At 45.0% G+C, this 23973-nt stretch overlaps 1 protein-coding gene across 1 annotated transcript; it reads right to left on the bottom strand.

Moving 5' to 3' along the window:
- Window positions 1-556: 556 nt before the first annotated feature.
- On the bottom strand, window positions 557-23300 carry LOC140455307 (butyrophilin subfamily 1 member A1-like). The gene is made up of 12 exons (XM_072550078.1): window positions 23159-23300; window positions 20200-20289; window positions 17823-18167; window positions 15109-15387; window positions 13444-13563; window positions 12728-12754; window positions 10832-10858; window positions 10139-10159; window positions 9228-9248; window positions 4423-4449; window positions 3859-3885; window positions 557-1421 (listed from the first exon to the last, which is right to left on the bottom strand). Exons 2-12 carry the CDS (start codon window positions 20267-20269, stop codon window positions 883-885), a joined length of 1503 nt encoding a protein of 500 aa, XP_072406179.1. The 5' UTR covers window positions 20270-20289; window positions 23159-23300; the 3' UTR covers window positions 557-882.
- Window positions 23301-23973: the final 673 nt, after the last annotated feature.

The following is a 23973-nucleotide window of genomic DNA, read 5'->3' on the forward strand; positions in this document are numbered from 1 at the left end:
GGGTATCGGGTCCTTCGTTCTGGTGAGTTGTTGTCTGAGCGTGGCTCTTGGTTTGTGTGCTGTTATGAGTCCTAGTGGTCGCAGTAGTCTGGCTGTCAGTTCAGAAATGCTCCTGATGTATGGTAGGATGCCCAACATGTGCAAAACTAATGTAGTATACAAAATTCCATGCAAGGACTGCATAAAACACTACATCGGACAAACAGGAAGACAATTAACGATCCGTATCCATGAACACCAACTAGCCACGAAACGACACGACCAGCTATCCTTAGTAGCCACACACACAGACAACAAGCAACATGAATTCGACTGGGACAACACTACCATTATAGGGCAAGCCAAACAGAAAACAGCCAGGGAATTCCTAGAGGCATGGCACTCATCCACAGACTCTACCAACAAACACATCGACCTGGACCCAATATACCGACCACTACAGCGGACAGCTCAAACTGACAACCAGAAGCGGCAGAGACAGGCCACTATAAATGCCGGAGGAAACAGCACAGAAGCGCTTCACAGGAGGCTCCCAAGCACTGAGGATGTCACCTAGACAGGGGACGAAACGTTTGCAAGACAAATTCCCAGCTCGGCGAACAGAACCACAACAACGAGCACCCGAGCTACAAACCTTCTCCCAAACTCTGCTTCTATTCTCCTAATACAGTCTGCCCATTTCTCCCCATTTCCTCCAGCCCAAAGTGATTAATAATGGCAAATCCGAGAGGACCATTGATTCCCAATTCTATGGGAAAATCACCAGGAGTAAGATAGCATCCATATGGGTCATGTGACTTTATGGGGGTGGCATTGCCACTCCACAACACATTAGCCAATGACATCACAACCAATGGTCCAATTGGGAGAAACTTGATCCACTCAGTGATTTGAATTGGGCAATAGGGGGGTTGATTGTAAAATGGAACATTTCCCAGACTCTGAGAGATTGAGGAAGGGGAAAATAAGCCCCTCGAAGCTGCAGGTGAAACTATAGAGGTGTGAGTTGGTAGCGCCATCATAGAACAGAACCTGTCCAGCATCATAGTTGACGTATATTCCAATTCTCTGGAGTTTCTCTCTGCACATGATTTCCAAAGGGTTGGTGAAGTTGGCCCAGTATCTCTCCCCATCGTGCCCAATCGTCCAGTATCCATTTTCAGGGCTCAAAGGTAGCTTTCCCTCCCTGGTTACCGACTCCCTGGCTACTCCCAGGTCCCAGGCAGAATGACTCTCCACTTTCACCAGCCAGTAGTGCCTGCCGCTGGCGAATCCGGTCTTTCCCAGCACGGCTAACCTGGACTGGAACCTCCTACTGCTGTCAGCGGGAATCTTGTCTCCTGCAGTGCAGCTCACAGTGGTCAGGTCAGAGGATATCAGGAGTCTTGAATTTGCAGTGTCACTGTCCAGGACGATGCAATCTACCACAAACATATGGAAGGGAAAGCGACAGGTTCAGAGCAAGCTCAAAAAAATCTTTGCATTTTCCACTTGGGGTCCATACAGCCTCAATGTTCATTTTCAGCTTGATTCCATCCTCCATGTTTTTCACTGACCCCACACCAGGTATTGTTAATGATATGAGTTGCTTTTAGCACAATCACTCATTCTCTCCCACTCTTTGCTCTTATTCACATTTATTCAGTTTTTCTTTTGTCCTGAACTGCTATCCTTAATCTCCTTGTTAGCCCACTCCTTTCATGTTTCTCTCACTCTTCTTGGCTCCATCTTCAACTCACCTCTCCCCTCACCGACCCACACTCCTCCCAGTTTCAATATTAATACCACATTCTCCTCACTGCTAATGGTTCTGATGAAGAGTCACCAGGCTTTTTTAAAAAATTTGTTCACAGGATGTGGGTATCACTGGCTAGGGCCAGCATTCATTGCCCACCCCTAATTGCCCAGAGGGCAGTTAACAGTCAACCACATTGATATAGGCCAGACCAGGTGAGATTTCTATTCTTGAAGAACATTACTGAACCCGATGACAACTGACAATAGTTTCATGGTTATCAGTAGGTTCTTTATTCCAGGAGAAAGTGAGGACTGCAGATGCTGGAGATCAGAGTTGAGAGAGTGTGGTACTGGAAAAGCACAGCAGGTCAGGAAGCATCCGAGGAGCCGGAGAATTGACGTTTTGGGCATAAGCCCTTCATCTGGAAACTTTATTCCAGACATTTTAAAAAAAATTGAATTCAAATCCCATACCTGCTGTGGGAGGACTTGAACCCAGGTCTCTAGAACATGAGCTGAATTTCTAGATTAATAGTCTAGTAATAATACCACTAGGCTGTTGAATCCCCATTAACTCAACATGTTAATTCTGCTCTGTTCCCACAAATGCTGCCAAATCTACTGAGTTACACCAGAAATGTCTATTTACGTTGAGGTTTCAAAAGCTGAGCCTCACAACACAAATCAGGGCATCAGAGAAGACGTTCCGGTCAAACATTACACACACAGGACACAGCAGATCCTAACCATCAGGAAAGGCTGAGGCTTTTAATTCTTTTTAATTTCAATCGCAGGACGTTAGTATTACTGGCGAGGCCATCCCTCATTTGCCTAGCGGGTCATCCACAGCAGAGAGTCTGGAGTCGGATGCCGGCCAGACTGGATAAGGGCAGCATTTACCTTCCCTGAAAGGGCATGAGTGATCCAAATGGGGGAGAAGAAGCAGGGTCTCTAAATATAAGACAGTTTAAATGGGGAATTCAGGAGAAACTTCTCTCCTTAGCATGTTCCCCATCCTATCAGAAGGAGTGGTGGAGGTGAATAGCGTAGAACGGTACGGTGGCTCAGTGGTTAGCACTGCTACCTTACAGCGCCAGGGACCTGGGTTTGATTCCAGTCTCAGACGACTGTCTGTGTGGAGTTTGCACATTCTGCCCGCATCTGTGTGAGTTTCCTCCCACAATCCAATGACGTGCAGGTTAGGTGAATCGGCCATGCTAAAATTCCTCATAGAGTTCAGGGATTTGTCGGTTTGGGGTAAGTGTAGAGTAGTAGGGGAATGGGTCTGGGTGGCTTACTCTTTGGAGGGTTAGTATGAACTTGTAGGGCTGAATGGCCTGTTTCCACACTATAGGGGTTCTATTAATCCATGGATTCTATGATTTAAGGAGAAGGGAGAAAGGATTAGAAGCAAAACTGATAGAGTGAGGTGAGGAGGAGCCAAAGGACCCCACGTTGGGCTGAGTGGCCTCTTTCTGTGCCAACAAATTCTCTGTGAATAAATAAACTTTTACAATGGGGACTAATGGATAATTAATGCAATATGCCCCTAATAAGAGTAACAACAGCTAAGTAACAAATTAAAAGAGAGGGCAACTCCAGTGTTATATAATCCCCTAACTAATTCTGTGAAGAGGTGATTTGATGGATCCATTCAGGAGTTTGAAGAGATCCTCTTCATTTTCTCAGTTGTCAGTGGCAGGAGGGTCAGTAATTCGAGGGCACAGATCGCTGATAATTAGTTAAAAGGGGGATATGAGTATGATTCTTAAACAACAAGCAATGGAACTGGATAAATACTTGAAAGGAAAAGTTGTTGCTTTGCTACTTCCCCAAAAGCTGAGGAACAGCTGAATAGCTCTTTCAAAAGGCAAGCACAAATGCAATGAGCCAAAAGGCCTCTTCCTGCGATCAGTGATTCTAAAAATGAAGAAACAAATTACACACAATCGCACAATTCACTCCCATTGACACCTTCACCTCCACGCTCACACATAAATGAAATAACCTCCTCCCCACCACATGAACAATTCGCTCCTGCCCACCCCACTCCCTCATTGAAGTCCCCACTCCCACACCTCCCCAAACACCACGGAGTTGCTAAAGAGCCACAATTCTTACCTGCAGCATTAGTCATTCTCTGAACAGCTGAAATGGACAAGCAGATTGAGATGAAATCACTTTCAAATAATTCACTGTACGTTCATTCAGTTTTCAGAAAGCTGTCTAAAAGATAGCCTGCTTACAAGTCTTGGAGAGCTGACTAAATACCTAAAAGGCTGAAGCAAGGAATCAGACAGTTTAGTTGTGGCATCAGGGAGCGCTACATTTAGCCACAGTGAACACAGAGGTAAGAATCCAACCCCACCAACATGATCTTTTTCTAAACCAGAGACCACTTCCATCCAAAAGGACAAGGGCAACAGGTACATGGGAATACCAGCTCCTGTAAATTCCCCTCCAACTCACATACCATCCTGACTTGGAAATGTAATCACCATCGTTTGTGTCACGGGCTAAATCCTAAAAGTCCCTCCCTATCAGCTCTCTAGGATGTCTTGAAATCCTAAAGGACTACAGCTCTCTATTATCTTCTCAAGGGCAATCAGTGATGGGCAATAAATTCTGTACCAACCACCAACACCCACATCCTAAATGATGACGAAAAGTCACTCCATGTCTTACCTAGTTCAGGGAGAGAGCGAATTTTACCTGAAAAGGAAAAGGACATTAGTCAGTGAAAAGCTTTATACTGTTAGTAATCATGCAGATTTATGTTAAATATGTTTTTACCAATGAGCACAAATCTGAGAAAACCTTGATTGTACAATCAGGGATCCACAGGACAATTGACTTTAACCAGTCATAGAAACATGGCAGGAAATCCCCACTGCCCAGTTACATTCCTTAATCATTGATCCTGGTCCTTTCACCTCTGAGCAGAACAGATCGAAAAGAATAGGAACTCTGAAAACACATGACTTGATGGAGGAATTTAAAATTATGTTTGGCATTTGAGAGGACATGAAAACCTCCATGATTGATAGAATGAGCTGGAAGGCCAGAACCCAGGCAGGGAAGGGGAGGCGACAAAGGAACAGTCACAAATTATTCAAGTGAAGAATTGTGGAGAAATTCCTTTGCCCAGACAGCAGTCACATGTTCAGAATTGCTGTCACATGGCAAGGTTGAGACAGGAATTTGTAATCCATCGATACGGAGGCTTGATGTCCACATGAGGGACAGGGAAACAGGGGGACAGACTGCAACGTGAGCAGTTTGTGTGGTGCATTAAGACCAGCAGGAACCAGGAAAACTGAGTGGTCTGTATTGGTCATTTACATCAATTTTCAATTTGCTTTTCTCCGGAACAGTTTCCCTTTACTCCTGATCTGCTTAAACTCCCTAACTCCCCATCTGCTTCAGTTTCTGTTCATTACAATGAAAAGGCAGGTTTGTTTTTGTGGGTTTGGTGTCCATTGAGAGAGAGTCAGGAATCATTCCAAATTGGACAGAATGTGTGCAGCTCAGAAATGAGCCATCAATCCTGATACACAGTGCTCCACATAAGTCACCTCCCAACCTATTTCATCAAACTGTCTTTTCCCTTCTGCTTTTAAGTTTATTTGGCTTCCCCTCAAATGCAGTGATGCTAGTGAGTTCACCATTTTCTGGGTGAAGACATTCTCTTGAGTTCCTGAGTGGATTTATTAGCGACTTTCTCACACTTATGGACCTTGGTTCTGGTCTCAGCCACAAGTGGAAATACAGTCTCCACTTCTACCCAATTGAGCTTTTGCATAGAGAACCTCGATCCAGTCACCCCCCTCAGTCTTCCCGAAACTACAGTGAAACAGTTCGCTCTGTACGCACACTAAATTAGGAAGATTTTCTCCTTTGACCTGCTCTGCTGCCGAATAAACTCATGGCTGACTTGATCACTCCACCCAGGTAAAAACAATGACTGCAGATGCTGGAAACCAGATTCTGGATTAGTGGTGCTAGAAGAGCACAGCAGGTCAGGCAGCATCCGAGGAGCAGTAAAATCGACGTTTCGGGCAAAAGCCCTTCATTAGGAATAAAGGCAGAGAGCCTGAAGCATGGAGAGATAAGCTAGAGGAGGGTGGGTGTGGGGAGAAAGTAGCATAGAGTACAATAGGTGAGTGGGGGAGGGGATGAAGGCGATAGGTCGAGGGCGGGAGGAGGGTGGAGTGGATAGGTGGAAAAGAAGATAGGCAGGTAAGACAAGTCAGGACAAGTCATGGGGACGGTGCTGAGCTGGAAGTTTGGAACTGGGGTGAGGTGGGGGAAGGGGAAATGAGGAAACTGTTGAAGTCCACATTGATACCCTGGGGTTGAAGTGTTCCGAGGTGGAAGATGAGGCGTTCTTCCTCCTGGCGTCTGGTGGTGAGGGAGCGGCGGTGAAGGAGGCGCAGGACCTCCATGTCCTCAGCAGAGCGGGAGGGAGAGTTGAAATATTGGGCCACAGGGCGGTGGGGTTGATTGGTGCAGGTGTCCCGGAGATGTTCCCTAAAGCGCTCTGCTAGGAGGCGTCCAGTCTCCCCAAAGTAGAGGAGACCACATCGGGAGCAACGGATACAATAAATGATATGAGTGGATGTGCAAGTAAAACTTTGATGGATGTGGAAGGCTCCTTTAGGGCCTTGGATGGAGGTGAGGGAGGAGGTGTGGGTGCACATTTTGCAGTTCCTGCGGTGGCAGGGGAAGGTGCCAGGATGGGAGGGTGGGTTGTCGAGGGGCGTGGACCTGACCAGGTAGTCACGGAGGGAACAGTCTTTGTGGAAGGCGGAAAGGGGTGGGGAGGGAAATATATCCCTGGTGGTGGGGTCTTTTTGGAGGTGGCGGAAATGTCGGCAGATGATTTGGTTTATGCGAAGGTTGGTGGGGTGCAAGGTGAGCACCAGAGGCATTCTGTCCTTGTTACGGTTGGAGGGGTGGGGTGTGAGGGCGGAGGTACGGGATGTGGACGAGATGCATTGGAGGGCATCTTTAACCACATGGGAAGGGAAATTGCGGTCACTAAAGAAGGAGGCCATCCGGTGTGTTCTGTGGTGGAACTGGTCCTCCTGGGAGCAGATACGGCGGAGGCAGAGGAATTGGGAATACGAGATGGCATTTTTGCAAGAGGTAGGGTGGGAAGAGGTGTAACCCAGGTAGCTGTGGGAGTCGGTGGGTTTGTAAAAAATGTCAGTGTCAAGTCAGTCATCATTAATGGAGATGGAGAGGTCCAGGAAGGGGAGGGAGGTGTCAGAGATGGTCCAGGTAAATTTAAGGTCAGGGTGGAATGTTTTGGTGAAGTTGATGAATTGCTAAACCTCCTCGCGGGAGCATGAGGTGGCGCCAATGCAGTCATCAATGTAGATTAGATTACTTACAGTGTGGAAACAGGCCCTTCGGCCCAACAAGTCCACACCAACCCGCCGAAGCATAACCCACACATTCCCGTACACTTACCCCTTTTACCTAACACTCTGGGCAATTTAGCATGGCCAATTCACCTGACCTGCACATCTTTGGACTGTGGGAGGAAACCGGAGCACCCGGAGGAAACCCACACAGACACAGGGAGAATGTGCAAACTCCACACAGTCAGTCGCCTGAGTCGCGAATTAAACCCAGGTCTCTGGCGCTGTGAGGCAGCAGTGCTAACCATTGTGCCACCGTGCCGCCCACTAATGTAGCGGAGGAAGAGGTGGGGAGTGGTGCCAGTGTAATTATGGAAGATCGACTGTTCTACGTAGCCAACAAAGAGACAGGCATAGCTGGGGCCCATACATGTGCCCATGGCTACCCCTTTGGTCTGGAGGAAGTGGGAGGATTCGAAGGAGAAACTCCACCCTCTCATCCAAACTGATAACACTTCCTCTCCTTGCTCTCACTAATCTACATACCTTTGTCTTGAAACGAAAATTCAAGAACTCCACCAGAAGAGGAAACATCCTTTCCAAATTCACCCTGTCAGGACCCTTCCAGATTTTGCATGTTTCAGTCAAGTCATCTCCAAAACTCCAGCAGATACAAGCCTAGATTGTACAACTATCCTTGAACGATAACCCTTTCCTTCTTAAAATTCCAGTTATTTGTCTAGTGAACCTTTTCTGAACTATCCCCAATGCACTTACGCCATCGCTTTAATAAAAAAGAGACTGATACTTACAAAGTAGTTCAAACATGATCTCACCAATGACTTGTACAACTGAAGCATAATTAAAATCTCTGCTTTTAACACTGTACCTTACTGACAAACTCTCAGTTTTTTTGTCCATTGCACTCCACCCTGCGATGTGATTAGTGTTAAGGAGCCTGTGCACCATGTTGGAGCAGCAAGAATTGAATGCAGCCAGTTTATTTGTTCCAACAGTGTAAAGTGAAAAAGGTTTTTCTAAGGCAGAGGAAGCGATTAATTCTTTTCATGGAAGCTGGGCGTCATCATAACTGCCCAGAGTCAATCACTTAACTGTGCTGAGACACGTGTAGACTAGATCAGCTAAGGATGGTTGATTTCCTTCCCTAAAGGACATTTGTGAAGCAGATGGGTTTTTACAAGAATTATCAGGCATTGTTAGGCTAGATTTTTAAATTTGAATTCAAAATTTGACTATATACAATGGTGGGATTTGAACCCTCAGTCCTCAGTTTTAGATTGAGGCTCTGGCTTAAAGTGACATTACCATTAGCAACTGCCACATTGTTTCCCTTTCTGTACTTTTGCTGTGGTGTGCATACCATCTCTCGATGGAGAGGCATGTACATGCAACCAAGCGCACCCCCGCACCCCCCCAAAAGTTACAGAATCAGTTGACCAACGAGATCACAAATAAAACAGGGGAGACCTTGATATCAAGGGATCACAGCTCTCTGCAGTCATTAAAGAATTGTTTTATCAATGAGTTAGTCAATCTCCTCTAGCAGGCTGATGAGAGAATTTGAAGTGGGCAGGAAAGTGGAAATGAAGCCGAGGAACAGCCCTGATTGTACTGAATGACAGAACCAATTTGAGTGCCGAAGGGTCTAATCCTGCTCTTGTATCTTGTATTATTGTACGTTCAGATGATGTGGGGTTAGAGAACAGGGACAATGGGATCAAGGTGCAGAGACAGAATGTAATCTTCTCCTTTTGAAGTTATAACAGAAGGCTCTTATTAATCCAGTCACATTGTAACCACACCCTCCAGCCAATAACATCCCTGCTGCCATGACAGGATTTGAACTTGGGTTCCCAGAGGATTACCTGGGTCTCTGGATAACCAAACAGTCAGTAATAAGACTCCTAGGCCTCTGCCTGCCAACTGGTAACAAATCAGTTTTAAAATCAATGGTGGTTGAGAAATAAACATTGGCCAGGATCGAACCACCTTGTTCTTCTTTGGCATAATGGCCATGGAATATCATACATCCCTGAGGGGGGGGAGACAGGGTCTTGGTTCAAATTCTCGCCTGAAATGCACTACCTTGTGGTAGCCTCTTACCTAGCTCGTTCCAGTGAGTATCTGGACAGAAAGGAAAAGCAACAAAATTACTCATAGTGTCAGGGTCACAGATATCCCTTCCACACCTCCCTTTACCCAACGCACTAACTGAACACACTCAAACGAACAACCACAGGGCAAACACATTTTTTCCTGTAATGTCAGAATGGTGCCGCTTTATTGTGGTTTCACCACCTACTGGTGCAGTAGGACACAGCACACAAAGATCACATGGTGATCATTCAGGGCCAGTCAGCTGACATTGTCGACAAGGTGCAGAGGAAGAGCAGGCATGTGGAAACTCAACAACATTGATATCCAGACTTTTCACAGCTAATGGCGTACTTTTTGAGGTGCAGACATTGCTGAAGGAAACATGTTTCAGTCGCAGTTTCAATCAACATTTAGCAGGACACAGGGAGAACTCTCCAGCTGTTCTCCCAAATAGCAAGATCCTTGGGATCTTTTACATCCACCGACAGACCTCAATTTAACATCTCAAGGTAAAGGTGACAGTGACAGTGTAGCACTGCCTCAGTACTGCATTTTGAGAGTCAGTCTTGATTTTCTCCCCATGTAGTAGGGTTGGACTAGAACTTTTTGGACTCAGAATGCCACACTTGAGTCACAGCTAACACCTCGGTGCTGCTGTGATCCCAGGAATAGGAATATGGTTGCTTGCCAAAGTCAGAATCACAGAGACCACAGGGATATGGAGTTAAGGGAGTGAATATTGCCGATACCAGTGTTCTCTGCTGGAACAAGCTTGACCGTTATGTTCAGAACAAATTCCAAACTGCCCACTATTGAGGGGGATTGGGTGAATTATCCATCCACCATATCAAGCACAATAAATAATGACAAACCCTCTCTTCCACGCTTATTTACAATCCTTTTGCCGGAGGTCTTACCCATTTGGTTTGTGAGTTTCTCTGCAAAAAAAAGGACATAACATTTTTTTTAAAAAGCAGAAACGACCTCTCTGATTTGAATCATGCATTTTTAAACGTGTTTCAGGAACTTCCTGAGGATTTAAACCAAGGGATCCCAGGAGAAGGATCCGACAAAAGAGGAGACAGCCATTCCCATCCACACGCTCACTCCCACTGCACATCGCTCCTTTGATCAGCACTTGATTGGCTATGTTTCACATCACTCAGACCCCAGATGGCCTAACCCGAAAATATAGTAGAGCACCGCGGATGCCTATATATAAACAGGAATTGCTGGAGAAAGCAGGTCTGGCAGCACTTTTGGAGAGAAAGCAGAATTAACCTTTCAGGTCCAGTGACCCTCCTTCAGACCTGTCACCCTCCTTCTGTGCATTTCCAACCATTTTCAACAGAAAAAGACAGCAGCAGGAGTTTTAATTGCGTAAGTGTGCGGTGTGGCGAAGATGGTTTAAAAATAATACTTTAAAAAGTACAACACTGCCCTGATTCTAGCACAATTAGATTTCTCCTGGGAGAGTTACATTAAAATTGACCAACTCCCCTCTGTCCAGTGCCCCTAGGACTGTTCTGTTCTCTATCATCTGTCTCACTTATTACAAGGCCAGGAAATTGACAGCAATGCTTTCAGAACATTCAGGAATGTTTGCTTACCATTTTCGGATTTCTTCGTATTATACTCTAAAATACAAAAACAGCACAAGTCACTAAAAGAAACAGATTCGATAAAAGCAAAGCCCACTGATCCTCATTCAGGTGCCTCTGATTTCGACAATGCAACATTTTCCGGACTGGCTCCTGTTGAACATCCTTCCCAGGCCTAACATTTGTTAGTCCCACTGACGAGGTCCATCTAGCTCTGTCCCAACATCAAGACATAACTCCAGGTTGAAACCCCAGCGTCTGATTGAGACAGGGCACAATAGCAAGGAGGTGGTGTTGAACTTACCACAGAAACAAGGCCAATTTCAGCTGCAGTCTAGGACCTAGTTCTGAGCGCCACACTTTAGGAAGGACATGAAGGCATTGCAAAAAACTGCAGAACAGGTTTAGAAGAGTGATCCCAAGTGTTCTTCGAGTCATCGAGATGTACAGCATGAAAACAGACCATTTGGTCCAACTCGTCAATGCCGGCCAGATATCCTAAATTAATCTAGTCCCATTTGCCAGCACTTGGCCCATATCCTTCTCGACCCTTCCTGTTCATATACTCATCCAGATGCCTTTTAAATGTTGTAATTATACCAACCTCCACCACTTCCTCTGGAAGCTCATTCCATACATGCACCATCCTCTGCATGAAAAAGTTGCTCCTTAGATCCCTGTTAAAGTTTTCCCCTCTTACCCTAAACCTATGCCCTATGCCCTCTAGTTCTGGACTCCCCCACCCCAGGGAAAAGACCTTGTTTATTTACCTTATACATGCTCCTCCTGATTTTATAAACCTCTGCAACATCACCCCTCAGCCTCCGAAGTTGCAGGGAAATCAGCCCCAGCTTAATTCAGTCTCTCCATGTTGCTCAAATCCTCCGACCCTGGCAGCATCGTTGTAAATCATTTCTGAGCCCTTTCAAGTTTCACAACATCCTTCCAATAGAAGGGAGACCAGAATTGCATGTGATATTCCAAAAGTGGCCTAAGCAATGTCCTGTACTGCTGTAACATGACCTCCCAACTCCTCTACTCAATAGGCTGACCAATAAAAGTAAGCATACCAAACACCTTCACTATCCTCTCGACCTGTGACTCTACTTTCAAGGGGCAAGATTAAGAGGGAGCAAAGTTAAAATAATTTGTCAAAGCTGCAGAAGTGACATGAAGGAACACCATTTTTATCCAGTGAGTGGTTAAGGTTTGAAATGCACTGAGATAACCGAGAAGGCAGGTTTAATTGAGGCTTAGAGGGGAAATCAGACACTACTCTGAAAAGAGATAATGTGCAGGGTTACAGGGAGAAGGTAGGAGAATGGCAATAAGACACCTGCTCCTTTGGACAGCCAAATGGCCCCTCCTGCACTGTTACAAGGTCTGTGATTCTATGTCCCACTGTCCCAGCCAGGTAGTGGCACATGTGCGCATGCGTGTGTGCATCAGCATCTGATCCACTGTCATCCAGCCCCTAAGGCAAGGGAGAGGAAAGGACAGTCTGTGACCCATTGTACCATCCAGTCTCAGAGGCCGGGGCGAAAGGACAGTATGTGACCCACTGTCCCATCTAGTCCCAGAGGCCAGGGGGAAAGGACAGTGTGTGACCCACTGTCCCATCTAGTCCCAGAGGCCAGGGGGAAAGGACAGTATCTGACCCACTGTTCAACGCAAGGTGGGGAAAAAGGACAGTTTCTGACCCACTGTCCCACCCAGTCCTGCGAGGGTGTGGGTCAAAAGAGAGATTGACAGTGTCTGACCCACTGTCCCATACAAATCCCAATGGGCGGGTCGGTTTGGGGGTTGGTGGTGAGTATGAGGGGTGGGAGCTAAGAGAGTGACATAGCCTGGCTCCCCAAGATTGTTAACAGCAATATAAAGTGTAAGTTTCTGTTTTCTTCTCACCATTTACTGATGGCCGCATGGTTAGTTCTGGAAAAGAGGAGAGAGAGAGAGAGAGTCATCAATATTGGTGAGTGTGGATTATCAATCAGGTGACAGATATTCAACATCAACATATCGTTGACACCTTGTCCCAGTCTCCCCTTCAAACACCTCAGGCTGTACAAAGAGGTGGGGGCTGATTTGTAGGTGGGGGAAATAACAGGGAGACAGAGTTGGTTATCTGGGGGTAAGGAGGTTTGGGAAAAGTGTATGTATGGGTTAAAAGGCATTGCCTACAGAAGATCACAAAGCAGTAAACAGAAGGAGATTATTAAAGCTCTCTCTGTCTTCGAACTTAACCGGACCTTCCCATTCATTTTCTTTCACAAGCGATAGGCCTTGCTGCAGCATTACAGCCCACAATGAGGTTGTGTCGTGTTATCCTGTTGAGCCACTGCAGTCCTTGGGATCTGGGGACTCCCACAGTGCTGTTCAAGATGGAGGTCCCAGATTTTGACCCAGTGACAACGAAGGAATGGCGAATCTTTCTGAGTCAGGGTGGTAAGCAGCTTGGAGGGGGACGTGCAAGTGGTGGTGTTCCTAAGCATCCGCTGTCCTCACCATTCACAATGGGGTTTGGGTTGGGCGGAGAAGGTACATAACAACAACATAACCCCATTCAAAATCAAAAATAATTGCCAATTAGGTACCCATGGTCACAATGTATAATTTCCTACCTCGGATGTAGTTCCGTTGTTTCCTGAAGAAAATAAAGAGGCCAGCGATGACCGCAAGGATGCCAAAGAAAATCAAGAGAAACATGTAAAGCCAAATAGATGTCACGGGATAAAATTCATCTGGAGAAAGAAAGTGGAATGAAATGATTGCAAATACATTAAACCGACAATAAGTCAGATGCTCTAATCCTGCCCTCATCTTTTATCCTCACCGCCGACCCCATCACCATTGAGTAAAGGGGTTTGCTGGAACAACTAATAGCCCTGAGTGTCTGTTCCTGACCCACAGTTGGGGTTCCTGCGTTTACAAAGCACCTGTTTTGAAGTAAATGTTTCCGAGCAGAGAGGATCAACCACCAAGTAATGTAAAGAGATTATAGGTCTGATGACCAAAAGCTTGTTCTGACAAAAAGGTATTGAGAAACAGCTTAAATTTAAAATAAAGGAATGTGAGGCAGAGGGCTAGTGATATTTAGAGAGGGAATTTCGGGGGCTGGGGCACAAGCAGATGAAGGCACTTTCACAGGAGGGAGCAGGATGAAAATCGGGGGATGCACAACAGGCTAGAATCAGAGGAGAGCTGAGGGTAAGAGAAGGTGGAAAGGTTTACAGCACACAGTCATTGAGACTGGAGGAAGGTCAGAGTGGGTCAAGGGACAGTCAATGGCGATGAGTCACTGGAGAAGAATATTGTTAGGAAGGATTGCGGAGGTGCAGAATAGGACATGGAGGGAATGAAGAAGTTATACGCAGTTGAAAATGCAGTGCTTCCCATCATGAAAACCAATCTTCCTTCCAATTAATTATGGATGGTACAGTGGCTCAGTGGTTAGCCTCACAGTGCCATGGCCTCACATTGGATTTCAGCTTCAGGCAACTGTCTGTGTGGCATTTGCACATTCTCCCAGTGTCTGTGTAGGCTTCCTCTGGATGCTCCAGTTTTCTCCCACAGTCTAAAGATGTGCAGGTTAGGTGAATTGCCCATGTTAAATTGCTCATAAAGTTGAGGGATGTGGAGGTTAGATGCATTAATCATGGGAAATGTAGTGTGATAGAGAAGGGAATTGGGTTTGGTTGGGATACTCTTCGGAGGGTCCACGTGGACTTGTTGGGTCAATTGGCCTGTTTCCGCACTGTAGAGATTCTATGGTGACTCCAACTATACTTCCTGCTGTCTCGGCAAAGCAGCCAACACCTAAGACCAATTCCTGCCCTGTTACAGTGAGTTCCATCAGGCAGAAGACCCAGAATTTTGAAAACATGCACCAACAGATCCAAGAACACCTTCTTCCCTGCTGTTATCAGACTTATGAACAAATCTCTCACATTAGAGTTGATCTTTCTATGCACCTTCTCTATTGCTGGAATACAATATTCCATATTCTGTTTTATTACCCTTATGTACTTATGTAAGGTAGGATTTGCCTGGTTAGTTTGTAAAACAATAACTTTCACTGTATTTTGGTATGTGTAACAATAATAAATAAAATCGAATTTCACAGTAATTAGAAAAAAACAAAAGTTTTGTTATCCCACTTGTTTGTTTTAAGGACAGCAAATGTTTTAAAGATTAGCACATCACAATGGGATGTTGGCTGGAGGTGATGCCAATTATAGTGTACATGGTCATACAAGCAGGCACACAGAGAGACAAAGCTCACTTACCTGGGACATAGAACATTACACTGACTGTCTTGTTCAGTATGTCGCTTTGTAGTAGACAGCTAAAGGTGTTCCCAGAATCACTGGTCACATCAATGTTGTTCTTCACGGTGACTAAGCCGTTCTCCTCTGTTCCTGGCTGTTCCTGCTGTGTCAGGATATCACCTTTCTCATTGCTCCACTGCACTATGGGTGAGGGAAACCAGTTCGCGGACTTGCACTGCAGCTGGATTCCGCTTCCCGTGTATTTGTTCAAATTGATTGTAGGCCATTCTCCAAAACCTGCCAAAGCAATTAGACTCAGTTCTTTTCAAACAAAAAAAATGAGGCTACAGGATAGAGGATCTCAGAAAGAGTCAGCCCCACCTTAGTGGTGGTACCCTCCCTCTTTGAGTCAGAACTTCATGGGTTCAGATCCCATCCGGTGATTTGTCACAATGGTGCAGGGTATTAGTGAGACCAGCGTATGGTGTTCAGTTTTGGTTCCATGCATGAAAGTGGATATACTTGCATAGGTCAGGGAAAGGTGCACTGAGTTGATTCCCAAAATGAGATGCTAGTTTGCAAGGAGAGGTTGAGTTGGCTGGGTCTGTTATTCCTTGCAATTGAGAAAAAAAATGAGCGGCGACCTCAACTTTTAAATGCAAAAGAACATCCCCTCAACACCGTCTCTATCAAATACTCCCAGGACAGGGACAGCATGGGTGAATACAGTGAGGTTTGGGGTGGGGGGGAGATGTAACAACCTCCCTACTTTTCAAACCTCAAAGTTCTCCCGATACTGCGCCCATCAAACACTTCCGGGACAGGGACAAGAAGGGGTTAAAATGCAGAATAAAACCTCCCTGTATTCCTTCAGAGGGTCCAAATATGAATAACAGTGAAGCAGTGATATCGAAACAGTGGATTTGAGGTGGCTTGACATGAACAGATGCTGAATGGGTATCCCCAGCCCCAGCCCATCCCGTTAATAGGGGAATCCAGAACCTGGGCACAGTTTACAACAAAGCAGCCTCCTATTTACAGCAGAGAAGAGTAATTTGTTCTCTCAGAAGCTCATTATCCTTTCAAATTTGCCTCTCCAGCAATCAGTGCAGGCTGGTACGTTGAACTTTCATATCCGAAACAGAAACAGATTAATACTGGAAAGACTCAGTAGCAATCGTGGGGTGTGAAACCAAGTTAATATTTTGAGTTCAATGATTGTTCGGTGACTTCAGCTTCCAGTTGGAAGCAGGTGGGGCATGCAGCCTCAACTTCAGATACAAGCCTTATGTTCACGTTTCCAAAGACACTAGGGTGGGGGAGGGGGGTTGGAAGCATCCAAGCCAAAGCAGCCCAATTACTTGTCACCCCATCCAGCCTCTTCAAGAAGCACTTCCTCCCTCACTGATGCACAGTAGCAGCAGTACATATCATCTCCAAGAACGCACTGTAGTAATTCAAGGCTCTTCCAACAGCACCGTCCAAACCCCTGGCCTCTAAATCCTGGAAGGACAGGGGCAGCAGATGAATGGGAACAACACTATCTGCAAGCACCCCTCCAAGATATACCATCCTGACTTGGAAATATATCACCACATCTTGACTGTCACTGGGTCAAATTTCTGAAGCTTCCGAGCCCACCCTCTCCTCCCCCTCCCCCTACTCCCCTCCCCCAACCCCAACTTTAATGCGGGTTTCCCTACATCCGAAGGTCCAGAGTGGTTCAGGAAGGCAACTCGCCAACCACCTTATTCTGGGGATGGCTTGCCCAACCAGTGATGCCCACTCCCCGTAAAACATTCAAAACTCTGAAAATAGGGGCAGGAGTATACCATGTGACCCTTTGAGCCTATTCAATGATTTTATATGATCATGGCTAATTATCCATCTCAGTTCCCTGTTCCTGCTTTTCTCTCCATATCCTTAGGTCCCTGTAGCCTGAAGAACAAGATCTAACTCCTGCTTGAAAACGCACAAGGTTTTGGCCTCAACCGTTTTTCGTGGTAGAGCATTCCACAGGCTCACCACTCTTAGGGTGAAGAAATTTATCTCGATCTCAATCCTAAAAAGCTTACCTCATGCCTTTAGGCTGTGACCGCTGGTTCTGGACTCCCTGGTTATCAGGAATATCCTTCCTGTGTCGGCCCTGGCCTGTCCTGTTAAAATTCCACAGCCCAACCAACCCACTCTGCCCAATCCCAGCATTTCACATGGCTAATCCATCTAGCCTGCACATTCCTGGACACTACAGGCAGTTTAGTATGGCCAATCCATCTAAGCTGCACATGTTCCGACAGTAGGATAAACTGGAGCACCCACAGGAAACCCATGCAAATGAAGGGAGAATGTGCATTTTCCATACAGGCAGTTGCCCGAGGCTGAGATCGAACTCAGGTCTCTTGTGCTGTGAGGTAGCAGTGCTAACCACTGAGCCACTCTCCCCTGTCAGATTGGCTCAGTTGGCCAAACACTGGGAGATTTTTCAGCTTCCACCCCAGTCTCTTTGGGCATATGGACATAAGGCTTGTACCTTGAGTTGAGGCTGCTTGCTCCGACTGGAGGCTGGAGTTTCTGAAGAGTCATTGAACTCAAAACATTAATTCAGTTTCCCACTCGGCTATTGCTAGTGAGACTTTCCAGTAAAATTTCCTTCTTTGTTTCGGATTTGAAAATTCAACGTGCCAGCCTGCATTGATCACTGGATTAGAAACAAATGCCAGGAAAGTACTTACTCGCCACATTCAGGATGATATTTGCATCTTTGAATCCATGGGCTTCCGATTCCACAAAACACTTGTATATCCCACTGTCCGGCAACACGACTTGCTTGAGTTTCAGGGAAACATTGCCTCTCTGGAATTCGCTGGCAAACAGTTGGGTCCTGTCCTTGTAGTCAGCAGACTGCTCAGTGTTCTCATCCTGCTCGAATCTGTAGAGATGCACCAGCTCTTTGCCTTTGGTCCAGCGGATTTCCAAACCCTTGAGGGGCAGCGAAGGGGCCAGCTGGCATTCCAACACAACTGTGTCACCAACCTCAGCCACAACTGGGCGCTGGGAGCAGGAGAGTTGGAAGTCGTCTGGGAAAGGAAGGATGTTTCAGTGAATGCTGAGAGAAGAGATGGAGGAGTTAGGAGGAACAGCAATCAGTGGACGGAATAAAGCAGCTTCTTCAGGAGTCAAGGGATTTTCAAGAAATAAAGTACACGATATTGATTTACAAATGTGACATTCAAGAGAGATTTGCCACATTAGTAAGGGATGATGGTCTTCATTTCAGCAGAGAGACTGGAGTGGCTGGGATCTAGCTCTGTACAGTAGAGAAGGCAAAGGGGAGATACGATGGAAACAAGTGTTTTGAGAAAGTCAATAAGGAAAAACTGTATGCACTAGCAGAGCGAGGCTTGAACTCACAACTGCCCCAGGTTGAAGAGAATTGACAAGTCAGTCAGAGAGCAGTTGGCAATAGAAGAATAGGATTAAACCATTCAGCCTATCGAGTCTGCTCTACCATTTAATACAATGGCTGATTGAATTACCATCCCACCCTTTACACCATTAGTAATCAGCAATTTATCAATCTCAACCTTAAAGGTATCCAAAGACTGAGCTCCCACAGCTTTCCATGGTAGAGAACTCCAGAGATTCACCACCAAGTTAAAACAAAATTCTCATTTCAGTCCCAAAATGCATTTAAAAACAAAACAGTGCCACATGGTTCTCAACTCCTCCACTTGGGTAAACATCTTACCGACATCTTGGCTGTCCATCACTAATTATAAGTTTCAACCTCTCATTCTTGGAACATGAAAAGAATTTTCTTTAAATACAAGGACAATGGGTTGTTGATACCTGTAATGCACTATTACCAGCTCCAGCTCTCTCCTTAGTGACACTCAGTGATTAAGCTGGCCTACTTCTAACCTGTGTATAAAGTTGAACCCAGGAGTTGAGCTTCTGGCAGCACATTAATATCTTTGCTAGGTTCAGCAATTCTTACCTTTGTAACACTGTTCAATTTCACCCTCAAATCAGCCTGTCCACTGCTGAAACCTTCTTCCATTAGCTTTTCAACTCAATTACGTTGACACATTTGGCCGGTCTCTTCTGTAAAGTGGTGGCTATCTGAAGCTCTGGTGCCTGCATCGGAACCTCACCCTGCCTGCGTCTGACCCTCACGCACTTTCTGCTCTTCTGTCACCCCATAGTGTTCAATGACCCACAGTGAGTGACTCCTGTTTCAGTGACACATCAATCTCAAAACTCCCATTTGTGTGTTCAAATTCCACCACATCTTTCAGTTCCTACAATCCTCCAAAGATCTCTGCATTCATCTGACTTCCTGTGAATTCCCAATTAGAATCGTTCCACCATCAGTGCCCATTACCTCAGTCCCCAAGCTGTGGAATTCTTTAAAAAAATCTTTGCTTGGGCTACCTCACTTTCCTCTGTTAAGACACACCTTTGTATTTACCTCTGTAATCAAGCTTTTGGTTATCTGATTTAATCTCCCTACAGAGCCTGGTGACATTCTGCAATTTATAATACCCCAAAGCACTATGGATTCTTTAATATGTTAAAGGTACAATCAGTGCAGGCCTAGCCAGCAATATCAATAATTTATCATAAGACTGAAAGACCTCTCGTTGTGGAAGTAGATTCACTACAAGAGTCAAGAGGATTAGGATAAAGAGATGATTGCACAAATTACAAAAATGCAAAGCAATGTATTTGCAGGGCTCTTGAGAAAGAGGTGGGGTGAGGGTGAGTTTGGGATGAACATTATCACCAAAGGAACAGATGGAAGAGAAAAAGATGGCTTTAACTTTCAACAACGCACATTGACGTAAGCTGCAAGACCTCGACAAGTTGATCACGGGAACAAACATTGGTTAGAAAGTTACACAGATCCCTAATGGCACAAAAAGTTGGTTGTTCAGCCCACTGACTCAGTGCTGGCTCTCTGCCGGGCAGCTGCTGTCAGGTCATGTGGCTGTGCTTCCATAATTGACATAGACCTACTCAATTTAACTCAATTCCCCCATCACAATCCTCCAGCACCTATCATCAGGAAGTGAGTTGTTGAGGTAGTTGAGCCATGAGGTCTCTCACCTGCCAGCGTTGAGGAAATCCAGAGGAGGAAAAACCGGAGCAGGGCCTGGGGCCCTATCCATCCGAACATTCTCAGCAAATCTCTGAACCCTGAAATACAACCAACTTTGTTAGGGGCTAAAATGACATTCCCATTTCTCCAATTCAGAGACTTATTAAAAAACTATACAGCACAGAAACATGCCATTCAGCCCACTAAGTCTGTGCTACACAAAAACCTCCTCCTATTCTGTTTTTTTCTCTTATTCATTTCTCCCTCATGCATTTAACCGCATTCATTTTAAATGTATATTATTCACATTAACTACAAGCTGAGGGAGCAAGTTCCACATTCTCAATGGATAAAAGAGGTTCCTCATGAAATCCAGATCATAAATCTGAGGAAGAGTCACTTGACCTGAAACACTAACTGATTTCTCTCCAAAGATACTGCCAGACTCGCTGAGTTTATCCAGCAATTTCTGGTCATGTTTCAGATTGATTAGTGACTGTGTACACACTCTTAGAATGCAAGCATTTTTAAACACTTGATATATTACCATCACTGGCTAGGTTTATTGACCATCCCCTCTTGCTCTTGAGATGGTGGACTTGAGCTGCAACCTTGAAGCACTGTAGTCCTTGCAGTATGTGCACAGTGCTGTGAGGAAGGAAGAAAGAAGTAGGATTTTGACTCAGTGACACTATCAGGAATGACAAATCAGGATGTTGAATGGTTTTGATGGGAACTTGCAGATGGAGGAGTTCCATCTGCTGGTTTTGACATTCTAGATGGGAGAATTCACACATTGGAAGGCGCTGTCAAAGAAATGCTGGAGAGCATCTTGTTTCTGTGACAATTGGAAATCAGACACTCTATTCACTCCTTTTTGTAAGGGGACTTCATGCTTACACCATCCAGTCCTCAGATTTTAGTTGTTGCTTTCAGCAATTCTCAGGGACAGAATCAGATTACACTTAGAGGGAGCTAGATTCATCGATAACAGGAAACATCCTCTCACATTTACCCTGTCCAACAGCCCTCAAATTTTTTTTAAAGTTTCAACTCTTTATTTAAACTCCAATGGAGACAAGTTTGTGTCCAACCTTTCCTCATTAGATTACATACCATTCCAGGTATAAGTCCAGCAAACCTCCTCTGAATTGCCTCCAATGCACTTGCATCCTTCCTGAACAAATATTGTGCAGAGTACTCCATTGCAGCCTCATCAGGATCTTGTATAACTGAAGTATAATCTCCCAAACTTGGTATTCAGTTCCCCTCACAATAACATGATAACATTCTATTAGCTTTCCTAATTACTTGTAGCTGCTTAGTGAATGTTAGTGATTTGTCCATGAAGATTGACAGATCCCTCTACATCTCACAGCTCTGCACTGTCTCACCATTTAAATAGAGCATTTTTAAAAAAAAAACTCTTTCAGCAAAAATTGACAATTTCATATTCTCCTACATTCTACACCATTTAACACGTTTGCATACTCAACTTTTTTTTTGTAACCTGTGTCCTCTACACAGCTTACATTCTGACTTATTCTCATGTTGACAGCAAATTTGGCACTATATACTCCATCCTTCATTTACGTCATTTATTTTAGTTGAAAAAAGTTTCAGTTCCAGCACTCATCCCTGTGGGACACCACTTGGTACATTTAACCAAAAAAAAACCCATTCATACCTATTTCCTGCTTTCTGTTAGCTAGCTAATTTTTTTTAATCATTGCCAATATTCATGTGCTTTTACTTTCCACAATAACATTTGATGTGGCATCGCATTAAATTATTTCTGGATATCGAAACACAGTCCCTTCATCCACCAGTTGTCTTTATCCACAGCACATATAGCCTCCTCAAAAAGAACTTGCTATTAATCTTTTGAGTCTTTTTGTATACTCTGACCAAACCTGCCTTTGCACGGCTATATATTTTTTTAAAAAGTAAGTTTTATATTATCTTTAGCATTTTTAGTTAACCTCCAATTATAGATGGGACAGAAAAACAACGATCCTATAAACGGATGCAAAAAAAAAGAAACCACCTCTCTCTTCAAACATTGAGCCACTGGACACTGTGGTTCAGTAATTAGCACTACTGCCTCACAGCATCAGGAACCCGGGTTCAATCACTACCTCGGGCAACTTGATTCCTCCCACGATCCAAAGATGTGTAAGTTAGGTGAACTGGCCATGTTAAATTGCACACTGTTAGGTGCGTTAATCAGGTGTAAATGTTGGGGAATGGGTCTTGGTGGGTTACTCTTCGGAGAGTCAGTGTGGACCTGTTGGGCCCACAGCCTGTCTTCATACTGTCTGGAATCGAATCAATAAGTTAAGTTTTAGGGAACATCTGAGACCATAAGACATTGGAGCAGAAATAGACCATTCGGCCTATCGAGTGTACTCCGCAGAGTTGAGAGTTTGGGGATGGCAAGTTAGGAATTTCTGGGTTCTGGGTACAAGAGAGCAGGATTGGAGAGGCACAGAAGCGTTAGGAGACTGGCAGAGATGTCAGTCGGGACAGAGGTGGAAAAGTTTTAGCCGAGTACAGGTTTGAGGGTGGAATGGGAAGATGAGCGAGGAGTAGAACTCACCAGGGTGCAATTGTTCTCACCAGTCGACGATATATGATCAGCAAAGAGTGGGAAATGACATTGCTGGCTGTAACCTTGGGTGCGAAACAGGGAACTGGTAACTCCGAGGTTAGAATATGTCCACTTGGAAAACTGGCACATTTCCGTCCAGTTTCACCAAGAACAAGGTTCGCAATACCACCCTGAACCAGACATGAGCCACCCAAGGACCACACCAGCCCTTAACTTTGTGGGAACGTAGAATTAAAAAAAACCCTGAATTAAAGACACCGAATGGTACACAAACCCGACACTGCCATGTGAACCCACTGATCGTTTTTACAAAATCTCTAGCATTTAACATCTTCAAAAAACTGTTTCAAACTTACCCCGATTGCTTTTCTGACTAAAACATCTTTACTCCTTTTTAAATTAAAAATCGTGGTCCGCCGATTGTAGGCCTTTGGGTAAAGTTCATAACAACGCCCAAATTGAATGCAAGTTTCACTTTCATCTTCTGCATCGGCCAACTCTCACTGCTGTTCTCTCCACCCAACAGCAGATGGCACTTTAGAGGGAATGTTTCGGGAGTAGACCTGATGTGGGAGTGGATCCAGAGTGAAAGAGGAAGGTGTGATAGTAAAATTCTTGAGTTTTGAACGTCAGATTTGAGCTTATGCGGAGAGAATGATCCTTTCCTCTGCAATCCAATAAGAATTAGCGCGGTTTCTTTATGGAGTTACGTTATTAGATAGGGCTCATTGGAATGGTCAAGTATAGGAAAGTCATTTGAGAGTCACCGTGAAGCATGATGTTACAGTGACATGATAGCAGTGGCTATACAAGAGTGGTCTTGTAGGAGTCAGTCACCTTATAGATGTTGGAGAGGCGGTGTTAGACTGGGGTGTACAAAGTTAAAAATCACACAACACCAGGTTATTGTCCAACAGGTTTATTTGGAAGCTCTAGCTTTTGGAGCATCGCTTCATCAAGTGGTTATGGAGTGTCATTGTATACTATAATATGAGCTGTAATCTAGTGTTGTGTGATTTTTAACGTTGTACCTTAGAACTGTGCCTGTATCTTCAGAATGACCTTAAAGCAATGTGTGTAATAAAGGGTGACCTTATAGGATGGTATTGTAGGTCATCTTCTAGGAATGAGCTTATAGAAGTGGCTTTAAGTGAGTGACATTATAGAAGTA

The sequence above is a fragment of the Chiloscyllium punctatum genome, chromosome 30 (assembly GCF_047496795.1).
Source record: "Chiloscyllium punctatum isolate Juve2018m chromosome 30, sChiPun1.3, whole genome shotgun sequence".
Taxonomy (NCBI): domain Eukaryota; kingdom Metazoa; phylum Chordata; class Chondrichthyes; order Orectolobiformes; family Hemiscylliidae; genus Chiloscyllium; species Chiloscyllium punctatum.